This window comes from Scyliorhinus canicula, chromosome 1 (assembly GCF_902713615.1).
Source record: "Scyliorhinus canicula chromosome 1, sScyCan1.1, whole genome shotgun sequence".
Classification (NCBI taxonomy): Eukaryota; Metazoa; Chordata; class Chondrichthyes; order Carcharhiniformes; family Scyliorhinidae; genus Scyliorhinus; species Scyliorhinus canicula.
This window is the reverse complement of record NC_052146.1, coordinates 229014458-229026694: the sequence shown is the minus strand read 5'-3', so window position 1 is coordinate 229026694 and position 12237 is coordinate 229014458. Positions and strand designations below refer to the sequence as shown.

The window sequence follows — 12237 nt, the reverse complement described above, 5'->3', positions numbered from 1 at the left end:
ACAAGGCCATGAGCACCATCTCCATGTGACAGAGAGCTAGTCTGGTCAGCCAGTCTGAGACTATCAGTTTAGATTAATAGAGTGTCACCCACAGCAGATTATGTACAGCAACCAGCAGGTTCAATAAACAGTGTTGGACCATCTCCTGTGTCGGAAGCCTGTTTCTAGTCTCACTGCATCCAGTTGCAGTCGATGTTAAACCAACTCAGATAACACATCAGTTTTCAACAGGAAAGTTAACAGCAATATTGTGACTACTGCTTGGTGTACAGTTGCAGAAACATGTGTTTTCTAGAGTTATAATTTTAAAATAGTTTCTGCCGAGTAATTTAGGACCATCATCATGCAGACCACATGCTAATATCACTATCTTCAAATCTTGCTGGTTCAATCTGGAACACAAACTCGCAAAATTCCTCCACAAGCTCTATGCTGAATCTTTTAATTCATCATGTTTATTTAAATAACCATGACTTCTTACTAAATAAGAGCAAAATACTGATGCTGGAGATCTGAAATGAAAAACAAAAGTTCTGGAAAAACATGGCAGGTGTGGCAGCATCTGTGGAGAGAAAAACAGAGTTAATGTTTCGAGTCCGAAGTCATACTGGATTCAACATGGTTTCTCTCTTCACAGATGCTGCAGACTTGATGAGTTTTTTTGTTTCACGATTCCTTACTGCTTTTGTACCCTTTCTACGAGTACTCACAATTTTTTTTCTAGTTCTTCCCACACCATTCAGGATCACTGGTTGCAACCACAAAATCAAACTATTGAGCCTCCACTAATGCATGTGCGATGCCATTCTTTACTCCATGGACAATCCCTTTATTATTTTGATGGACGCAGAGAAAGCGTTTCAAAAGGGTTGAATAGGGGTACCGTTGAGATTTTGGGGCGTTTTGCCTTTGGGCCAAAGTTTATATCGTGGATTAGACTTGTGCAGGACCCCCACTGCGAGTGTTTGTACGAAAGCCCTGAGCTCAGGGTACTTTCAACTGAACAGGGGTTATCTCTGTTATTGTTAGCCTTAGCAATTGAGCCGCTAGCCATTGCGTTGAGGTTGTCTGCCAGTGGAAATGGATAGAGCGCGGAGGGAAGGAACATAGGGGGCGCGATTCTCCCAGACAGGGAGAAATCGTAAGGCTGGCGTCAAATCCGGGCGGGTTTGACGCCAGCCTCCCCCTCCCCGACCGGGAACCGATTCTGGTCCCCGGTCGGGGCTAGCATGCCGCGGCCGTGAACTCCGGCATCGCGGGCTTAACGAATTTCGTTAAGCCCGCTTGCCAGAGTTTGCGCCGGCTGACGCGTCACATGACGTCAGCCGCGCATGCGCAGATTGGAAGACTCCAACCCGCGCATGCGCGGATGATGTCATCGCGCATTTGCGCGAAAACCCGCGCATGCGCGGGCCGGGATGCCCCTCAGCTGCCCCGCTAAGTGATACAGCGGGGCGGCGGAAGGACAAAGAGTGCGCGGGAATCGGACCCGCTGCCCACGATCGGTGCCCACCGATCGCAGGCCCATGGCACCCTTGGCACGGCCGTGCCAATCGGTGCCATGGTTTTCAAAATCGGGACTTTACGGCCGTTTTTACGAACGGCCAGACCAGGTGTGTTTGCCGTTCGTAAAAACAGCCGTAAAGGGCTTGGACTTCGGCCCATCGGCCAGCTGAGAATCGCTGCTGGCCGTAAAAAAACAGCGGCAGCGATTCGTGTCGGGCGTGGGGGGGAGAAATAGCGGGAGGGCGTCAGACTAGCGTGGCCGTAAAAATTTACGAACCCCGCTATTCTCCGCACCGTCATGCGTGCGGAGAATTGCGCCCAGGGTTTCTATATATGCGGATGATTTGCTTCTATACAACACAGACCTGCACTCCAATGAGGAGGCGTTAATGGAGGTGCTTGGGAGTTTGGCTCTTTTTCAGGATACAAGTTGAACCTGGGCAAGAGTGAGGTTTTTCCGGTGAATCCCCTGGGGAGGCGAGCAGATCTGGGGAGCCTAACATTTCGTCCAGCCACGACTTGTTTCTAGTATCTGGGAATTTGCGTGGCCCACGATCACGCCTCACTCTATAAACTGAACTTGGCCAGTGTGGTGAATGGGATGAAGGCTGATTTGAAGAGATGGGGTTGCCCTTCCTCCGACCTTGGCAGGAAGAGTAAAGACGGTGGTGATGAATATTGTCCCTAGATTTCTGTGTCAGTGTCTCCCAATATTTCTTTTGAAGGCTTTCTTTGGTAGGGTCAATAAGTTAATATCTACTTGTGTGGGCAGGTAAGACCCCTCAGGTTCACATGGCATTTCTGAAAAGGGATAGACAATTGGGGGGTTATAACTACATAATCTGCTGTGTTATTACTGGGTGGCAAACACTGAAATAGTGCCGGGTGGTTTAAGGACCCAGTTCCTATATGGGAGTGAATGGAGGAGGCTTTGTGCATAGGAATGAGTTTGAGGGTCCTTATTACTGCCCCACTTCCGACCTCTCCAGTGAAATTTTCATTGCGCCCAATGGTAATAGCCTCTGAGGACTTGGAATCAATTTAGGCAGCATTTCAAATTAAGCTATATGCTGCTGTTGGCACCGATTTGGAGGAACCATAGGTTTGTGCCGTCTGGGTTAGACTCCATGTTCAGAGCATGGGTTGGAAAGGTTTAAGGATTTTTGTCTGGAGAGCAGGTTTGCTGGTCTAGTTGAGATTATGGAGAAGTTCCAGCTCCCAAGAGGGAATGTATTCAGATACTTTCAGGTGCATGGTTTTGTGTGTGAGGAGCTTCCTTTGTTTACCCTGGTGCCGGCACCTTCGCTTTTGGATAGGTGGATAAGGTTCTGTCCTTGGATGAGCTGGGGCAAAGAAGGATCTCAGAAAATTTTGGGCAGTTGCTGACTACAGAGCAGGCATCCCTGGGAGAAGTAAGAGGATGACCTGGGTTGTGTTTTGGGGGTGGCGATGTGTGCGAGGTTAAGTCTGATACAGTTCAAGGTGGAGGACAGGTGTGAGTGGCACTCTAGGGGGCCGGCAAACCACACATGTTCCGGTCCTGTCCCAAGCTGGTTAATTTTTGGGTCTCCTGCTTTTAAACAATGCCAGGGATTCTGGGTACCAGTTGGTGGCCATTTTTGGAGTGTCAGACTTGCTGGTGCTGCAGATGGGGAAGAAGGCAGGTGTTTCACATTCACCTCACTAATAGCCCAGAGGAGAGTCCTGCGTGGGCAGAGGTCTCCAGTGCCACCTCAGGCTTTGCCCGATGGAATTCCTGTACCTGGAAAAGATCAAGTACGTGATTTTTTTTTGGTGGGGTGGGGGGCGGCTTGGATGGGTATTGGGCTTATTTTCATACTGTTGTAAAATTCTGTTTGAGGGGGTCATAGAATTTACAGTGCAGAAGGATACCATTCAGCCCATTGAGTCTGTACCGGCCCTTGGAAAGAGCACCCCAGCCAAGCCCACATCTCCACCCTATCCCTGTTACCCCACCCAACCTTTTTGGACACCAAGGGTAATTTAGCATGATCAATCCACCTAACTCGCATATCTTTCAACTGTCGAAGGAAACTGGAGTACCCGGAGAAAACCCAGACACAGGGAGAATGTGCAGACTCCACAGACAGTGACCCAAGCCGGGAATCGAACCTGGGACCGAGAAGCAACTGTGCTAACCACTGCTACCGTGCCGCCCATGTTGGGGTTATTGCTGTAATATTGGAAAATTTTGTTCAAACAAAAATATTTGAGAAAAGTTTTACAACATTTATATGTGAATGTGAAAGCTCCAACTACCTTGGTTTACTTGAATTACCTGAAGGGCGCTGTACAAGCAAATCTCCAAGACGAAAATCATCCACATCCTTTCCTCTCCACTATTCTGTAGAGTGACCACCTTCAGTCAAGTTTCTGCATGAAACATTTGTTCTTGCATATACTGCAGAATGTTCCTCTTAAGCTAATTTTTCTCTTTCAAGCAACACGATGCTGACAATTTCAGAGTAAGAAGTCTTACAACACCAGGTTAAAGTCCAACAGGTTTGTTTCAAACACGAGCTTTCGGAGCACGGCTCCTTCTTCAGGTGAAGGAGCCGTGCTCCGAAAGCTCGTGTTTGAAACAAACCTGTTGGACTTTAACCTGGTGTTGTAAGACTTCTTACTGTGCTCACCCCAGTCCAACGCCGGCATCTCCACATCATGACAATTTCAGAAACATGCATTCTGCCTGATTATATTTCAAGATATGCAACATCATCCATACTGCTGTATTATTTCTCACTGCCAACACTGCAAGTCTAGTTCTTGATGTCACCATTTACCAACTGATATACTACTGAAGTGTCAACTTGAAGCAAGACTTTCTTGTTCAGCCAATGGTATAAATGCAGGTGCACTGAGCATTCTAATGTTCCAATTCTCTATACATCAGACGTGGCAAATTTACTTAAATGGATTAGAACATAGAACATAGAACAGTACAGCACAGAACAGGCCCTTCGGCCCTCGATGTTGTGCCGAGCAATGATCACCCCACTTAAACCCACGTAACCCGTATACCCGTAACCCAACAATCCCCCCATTAACCTTACACTACGGGCAATTTAGCATGGCCAATCCACCTAACCCGCACATCTTTGGACTTTGGACTACATTGGTGCAGTAATTTGCAGTCCTCTCTTTATTTACATATAAGCAAGAGTTGTTAACCAAATGAAAACAGCTCCTGATCTTCCATACAATATCAATGCACTTACTTTTATTACAGTCACCAGAAACCTCTTCTCATCTTCCTCATGCATAGCACCACTAATTGAGCCAATAGCCCAACAAAGGGTGTTTAGATTCTTCCATGACCATTCAGTACCATTCACCTGGTTGTGAAGTTTATCAGTCATAATACGTTCTGTATCTGCATAGTCCAAGTGAGTAAGGTACACTGCAAAAAGAGCAGACAAAACTATGAAAATAATTAATATCAGTTACTTTATTTCCTGTGCACAGCATTACACTTTTCAAAACACAATTTACTGAAGTACACCACTTAACCCTTTGACTGTTCCACTATTCAAATGTGATCATGACGGATCTACAACCTACTTCCACCTGCCCCATTTACTACATATCTTTTGGGTTAACATAAAATGTATCCCAACCTACCCTATCTGTTCCATTTCAATTTTTAAAAACTTTGATCAAATTGCTCCTTAATCTTCCAAATTTCAGAGAGGTCAACACCAGTTTATATAATCTGTGTTATAGTTTTGGTCACTCACTATATGTTTACTACACCTTCACTGGCAATACTTCCAGATCTGTATTGTTTTTGTGTCATAGAATTTACAGTGCAGGAGGCCATTCAGCCCATCAAGTCTGCAACGGCCCTTGGAAAGAGCATCTCTACTTAAGCCTACACCTCCACCCCATCCCCGTAACCCAGCTATTTTAGAATTTGGAAGTTGAGCTTTCTATCTTCTTAGTCATTAATAAATATGGTGAATTGTTGAGGCCCCAGCATATCCTTGTGGGAAACCACTAGTCACTCCTGCCAATTTAAGCACATTTCTATTTTCCCAACTCTTGTACCCTGCCTGTTAGCCAATAGGTTACTCAATCCATGAGCTTTAGCCAAAAGTCATTTATTTAGAGTACCCAATTATTTTTTTCCAATTAAGGGGCAATTTAGCACGCCAATCCTGCACATGTTTGGGTTGTGGGGATGAAACCCACGCAGACACAGGGAGAATGTGCAACCTACACACAGATAGTGCCCCGAGGCCGGGATCGAACCTAGGCACCATGAAGCAGCAATGCTAACCACTGTGCTGCCCGTCTCTCTGCAGACTATCTTAAACCCTTTTCTCCCCCATTCGCCCAACAACAAATATGAAGAGCTCATGAACCTCTTGTCATTACATGGAGACCATCTGATTAGCTACCCCAGTCATGCCCTTCCTCTCTTCAAGCCTACCTGGCCAAGTTTTTTCCCTCCTTGCCTTGAAATGAAATGAAAATGAAAATTGTTTATTGTCACAAGTAGGCTTCAATTAAGTTATTGTGTAACGCCCCTAGTCGCCACATTCCGGCGCCTGTTCGGGGACATTAAATTGCCCCTTAATTAAATAAACTAATTGGGCACTCTTGATTTAAAGAATAAAAATAAAGATAGTCTGCAGAAATTTGGGAGTTACCTTTGCATTAAAGGATGATCCCGCAAACCGAGCAGATTTAGCAGATATTTTAAAAGTGTTTCAAGTGTCCAGCCATATCTGACAGTGGATGGCTAAGCCATCAAGTAGAGCGAAACTTATAAATTACAAATACCCAAGAGACCTACATCAGTTGTCCTTTTGAAGAAAGTGACATCAAAACCGTCTATGTACAGTGAAAATGTCTCAGTAAAAGAGTTATTTATGCAACACCCACAATGGCAGAATAAGTGTTCTATTACTGGGGCATATATTGCATGCAAGCAATCGGTCCCAGTGACAGGGCAGTTTATTTACACCCTAGATGCTGGGAGTTTCCCTAATCTACAAAGTCAAATAGACGGCACAGTGGCGTAGTGGTCAGCACTGCAGCCTCACGGTGCCAAGGACCAGGGTTAGATCCAGATCCATGTGGAGTTTACACACACTCCGTGTCTGCCTGGGTCTCACCACCACACCAAAAAGAGGTGCAGGGTAGGTGGATTGGCCATGCTAAATTGCCCCTTAATTGGGGATAAAAAGAATTGGGTAGTCTAAAGTTATTTATTTTATTTTTTTTAAAGTCTCTTGGACCTGATGGCCTTCATCCTAGGGTCTTTAAAAAATGGCAGAAGAGATAGTGGATGCATTAGTTGTAATTTCTCAAAATTCTGGAAATCTGTGGAAAACCACACAAATGTAACTTCTATTCCAGGAAGAAGGGAGACAAAACAGGCTCTTTAGCCCAACATCTCTCATTGGGAAAATGCTGGAATCCATTAATTTGAAGGTACAGCAGGATATTTAGAAAATCATAATGCAATCAGATCGAGATAAGATGCTTTTGAGAACAGGAAATATGGTCACGTGAAATGCACGGCATAGAAACAAGTCGTTCAGCCCATTCAAGAGTTCATGTTCCAGTTGAGCCGCCTCTATCTTTGATGAGAAAATGCTTCTTTAGTTTCTCTTAAATTTATTTATAATATTCACTTCAAACACTTTGTGGTAGTGAGTTCCACATTCCTAGAACTCTTTGGAAAAGGATGTTCTTTTGAATTCTCTTTGGGAGTTCTTGGTGACTAAAATATTGTTTGACAAACTGGTTAGAGGTCTTTGAGGAAGGGTGGCACAGTGGTCTGCACTGCCACTTATGGCGCTGAGCACCCGGGTTAGATCCCAACCCACTGTATTTATGGAGTTTGCACATTCTCCCAGTGTCAACCCAAAGATGTGCAGGGTAGGTGAATTGGCCACACAAAAGTTGCCCCTTAATTGAAAATATTATGCGGATAGAGGTTGTGTTCACAAACATGAAGCAGAAGGCCAGGATAAGTGGATCATTTTTGAGTTGGCATTCTATAACTAATGGGTTGCCACTGGGGCTTCAACTATTTACAATCTATATTAATTACTTGAATGAATGGGACAAGTATATAGTAGCTAAATTTGCAAAGAACAATAAGAAAGCAAGTTGTGAAGTGCACAGAGTCTGCAAAAGGGATATAGAGAATTGAAGTAAGTGGGCAAGAATTTGAGTGTAACGGAGGAAAATGTAAGCTTGCCCACTTTGGCGAGAGAGAGGGAGAGAGAGAGAGGGAGAGAGAGAGAGAGAGAGAGAGAATATAACTGCGTACCGGATGCAGTCCGTCCAGAGAAGGTTCACTTGGCTGATTCCTGGGTTGAAGGACTACGGAATGGTGGAGTAGGCTCAATGGGCCGAATGGCCTTACCCCTAATGCTCATGTTCAAAAATGATTACAGGCATACAAATATATTGGGCCGGTAGCAGAGCCATCGACTCATATAATATATATTTTTTTTTTATAAAGTATTTTTATTCTAATTTCTTTTACATTTGAAGCACACAACAGTACATAATAACCCTCTCACAGCAGCTGACAGTAACCAGCTCACTGAAATGTAGTCCCGCATATGGAGGAGAGATTGTCTAGGCTAGAATTGTTCTCGCTGGAGTCCAGAAGAATGGGGGGGGGGGGGGGGGGGGGGATCTCAGAGACTTATAAAATCCTAACAGGACTAGACAGGGTAGATGCAGCAAAATGTTACCAATAGTGGGTGTGTCCAGAATCAGGGGTCACGGCCCGAGGATTCAGGGGTCACGGCCCGAGGATTCAGGGGTCACCATTTTGGACAGAGTTGAGGAGATGTTTCTCCACCCAGATGGTGAGCCTGTGGAATTCATTACCACAAAAAGGAGTTGATACTAAACCATTGAATATATTCAAGAGGCCGCTAGATATAGCACTTCGTGAGAATGGGATCAAAGGCTATGGGGAGATAACAGGTTTAGGCTATTGAGTTGGATGATCAACCATGATAGTGTTAAATGGAGGAGCAGGGTCGAAGGGCCAAAAAGCCTCCTCCTGCTCCTATTTTCTATGTATCTATAAACAAACCCCATCTCTTTTGGAACCCCTCACTCGCACCCTCAGAGCAAATTTCAACTTTTCCAAGTGCAAGAATTCAATTAGTTCCCCCAACCACAGAGGCACAGGGTGGAGAAACTGACCTCCGCCCCACTCCCGTCTACAATTCTGGCAAGTCTGACATCCTAAATATGGCCCCCAGGGGACTGAGCTTTAAATTTACATGCAAGATTGCCGACATGGTGAAGAACGGCCTCAAATTTCTCCACTTAAGGCAGAACCAGAACATATGTACATGATTGGCAGGGCCCCTCCTACACCGCTCACAAATATCCTCCACCCTCTCATACGACAAACCCATCCTCAACTTAGTCAGATGCACCCAATGCATTAACTTGCGTCAACCCCAGCTTCGGACACGAGTTTGAGGCATTCACCCTCCACAACACCTCAGACCATAGCCCCTCCTCATCCTCCCACTTGGTCTTAAACCCCTCCAGTAATGCCACATCCTTCCCCCAAATCCTCCCATAAATCACCGAGATGACCCCCCCCCCTTCTCGGAAACTTCTCCCCCAGTACCTCCAAACTCACAAACCGCCCTTCTAAAGGCAAGTCCTTCATTTCCATCACCCCTCGCTCCTCCCATTCCCAAAACCTAGCATCCATCCTTGCTGGTTCAAACTCATGGTTCCCTCGGATCGGTGTCAACTTTGACCCTGTCCCTAACCAAAAGTGCTGCTGAAATTGCCTCCATATTTTCAGTGTAGCCACCACCATCTGACTCAGTACTTTCCTGGGGCAAACGGGAGCAGCGCCATTGCCTGCAACTCTGACCGCTTACAAAAGCCTGCCTCCATACTCACAAAGCTTCCATCTCCTTATTCTCGCCCCGCACATTCTCAGCGTTGGCCACCGTCCCCGCGCCTCCAATAATAGTAAAACAGGTTTGGAAGGGCCAGACCCACCGACTGTCACCTTTTCTGGAGTACCGTCCTCCTAATCCTTGCCACCTTACCTGCCCAGGCAAACAACAAGACCAACCTATCCACCCACATAAAAAAATGAGTTGGGCAAAAAGACCGTAGGTGGAGAAATAATAAAAACCGCAGCAAAATGTTAATCTTAACCGCCTGCATCCAGTCTGCCAATGATAGGGGAAGGCTATTCCATCTCAGTAAATCCACCTTGGCCCTCCTCATCAGACTCTCCTAAGCAGTCCCATTATAGAACATAGAACAGTACAGCACAGAACAGGCCCTTCGGCCCTCGATGTTGTGCCGAGCAATGATCACCCTACTTAAACCCACGTAACCCGTAACCCAACAAACCCCCCCATTAACCTTACACTACGGGCAATTTAGCATGGCCAATCCACCTAACCCGCACATCTTTGGACTGTGGGAGGAAACCGGAGCACCCGGAGGAAACCCACGCACACACGGGGAGGACGTGCAGACTCCACACAGACAGTGACCCAGCCGGGAATCGAACCTGGGACCCTGGAGCTGTGAAGCATTGATGCTAACCACCATGCTACCGTGAGGCCCCCACTGAAGAGCCCAGGTTGGAGATATACAGCAACAGATCATCCACATACAGGGACACCCTATGCTCCACCCATCCCATTCTCCCTCACATTCTCTTCTCTCCCCCCCCCCCCCCCCCCCCCCCCCCAATTTATCTGAGCACCTCAACACTATGGCCAAGGGATCTACTGCCAGCGCAAACAGAAGAGGGGATGTGGGGCACTCCTGCCTCGTCCCTGCCAAGCAATAGAAGTAACCCAAATTAATTTTATTTGTATGCACACATGCCACTGGATCTTTATACAACAATTTCACCCATGCCACAAACTTGGGCCTAAGCCAGAAACTTTCTATAAAACTCCACCGGGAAACCATCCGGCCCTGGTGCCTTGGCTGCCTGCATTTTCCCTATTGCCACCCGTGCCTCTTCCGCTCACAATGGCTCATCCAACCCTGCCCTCTCCTGCTGTCCTATTTCGGGACACTCCAACCACCGCAAAAGCTCCCTCATGTCTGACTCATCCTCCGGAGGCTCTGACTTATACACATTCTGATAGAAGTCAGTTTTAAAACATATTTAAAGATTAACAATTCCCTAGCTGGAGAAGGAGAAAACCTTACCAAGAGTCTCTCTCATATTTTTATACAAGTTGATAGAATCTGTATCCTTCATGAACTCTCGCACAACTTCGCCTTGGTCATTTTCCACCACAAGTACTTCTTCCGGTTTGGCCATGCGACTGACCATTAATAGCCGAACCTTTGAGGAATATTATATTATAAGTCTTGCATGTGGTAATTCAAGCAGGTGTCATGGATATCAAATCACATGAAATGATTCCACATATTTAAAAGTTACACTATTTAAATAGCATTTTCTTTGGAAATACGTCCAGATAATTGTACAGACTGCTTCTAAAGAGGAAATATTGTTCAAATAAACATATATGCAAAGAAGTTGGAAAATATCTTGACCAAAACATTAAAGGAATGGTACACCTTTCTTAAAAGGAACAATGATTCTAAATGATGTGACTCCTTCCAGAGAAAGAATAAATCTCAAATGAACATTTAATAAGTGCTCAATGATTAAAATTTACTGAAGGAATAGTACATAGTACAGATTTCTATAAACAAACCCTCAAAAGCTTACTTTAGACAACACTGGCAAATAAAGTTGTCTCCTCGGAGGAACATCAAAATGCTGACTTCCAGAAAGCACAGGTGATGCAGGTGTTGAGAACGGACTTTCCCTGTAGAGCTCAGAAGCCAAATGGTTCCAATACTCAAGACAAATTTTGAATATCTCAGTTTCTTCCACTTCAGACACAAGCAGCATGTAATGAAGAGCCTGTAGAATAGAAAGATTTGTTTAAATTTACTTTTTAAAAATTCCTCAATTACACACAATGATTTATCTCATAATCTCACAAAATAACATTTGCTAATATTCCCTTACCTCCATAAGAGTTTCTCTCAGATTCAATCGTTTTTCAATAAGCTGCCCATGTTCTTTCAAGAATGTACAAAGAAATAGGCTCAAGTTCTGGATGAAATTCTGTTCATCATCCTTTCCATTGGCATAAGCCACTCTAATATTGGTGTTCAAAGGAAGCATCTAATAGTACATTTGGAAAAATTAATAAGTTATTATTCCATCACTGTAGTGCCTAGTCATTTTTTTTAAAAATGTACTCAACTGCTTCAAACAAGCTGAATCCTGTCAAATGTAATGGCAGCCACGGTAGCATTGTGGATAGGCAAAATTGCTTCACAGCTCCAGGGTCCCAGGTTCGATTCCGCCTTGAGGTGCAGCTGTCTGTTTGCGGAGGCTGCACATCCTCCCGTGTGTGCGTGGGGTTTCCTTCCCACTGTTCAGAGATGTGTTAGGTGATTGGCCATGATAAATTGCCCATAGTGTCAAAAAATTGCTCCTTAGTGTTGGGTGGGTTACTGGGTTATGGGGATAGGGTGAGAGTGTTGCCGCTGGGCAGGGTGCTCTTTCCAAGAGCCAGTGCAGACTCGATGGGCCAAATGGCCTCCTTCTGCACTGTAAATTCTATGAATTTATGAATCCTTTTCAGATAGGTAATAATACATTTTGCATAAAACTACACTTGAAGGAGTTAAAATCAGCAAGCC

At 45.2% G+C, this 12237-nt stretch overlaps 1 protein-coding gene across 2 annotated transcripts in view; it reads right to left on the bottom strand.

Moving 5' to 3' along the window:
- LOC119972343 (exportin-1) overlaps nt 1-12237 on the bottom strand; it is an 86283-nt gene that overhangs the window by 29983 nt on the left and 44063 nt on the right. For both annotated transcript variants that reach the window (XM_038808892.1, XM_038808884.1), the window contains 4 exons: nt 11555-11713; nt 11249-11446; nt 10717-10855; nt 4746-4927 (listed from right to left, as the gene is read on the bottom strand). In XM_038808892.1, coding sequence (XP_038664820.1) covers nt 4746-4927; nt 10717-10855; nt 11249-11446; nt 11555-11713 — 678 coding nt within the window. The remainder of the gene's footprint in view (nt 1-4745; nt 4928-10716; nt 10856-11248; nt 11447-11554; nt 11714-12237) is intronic.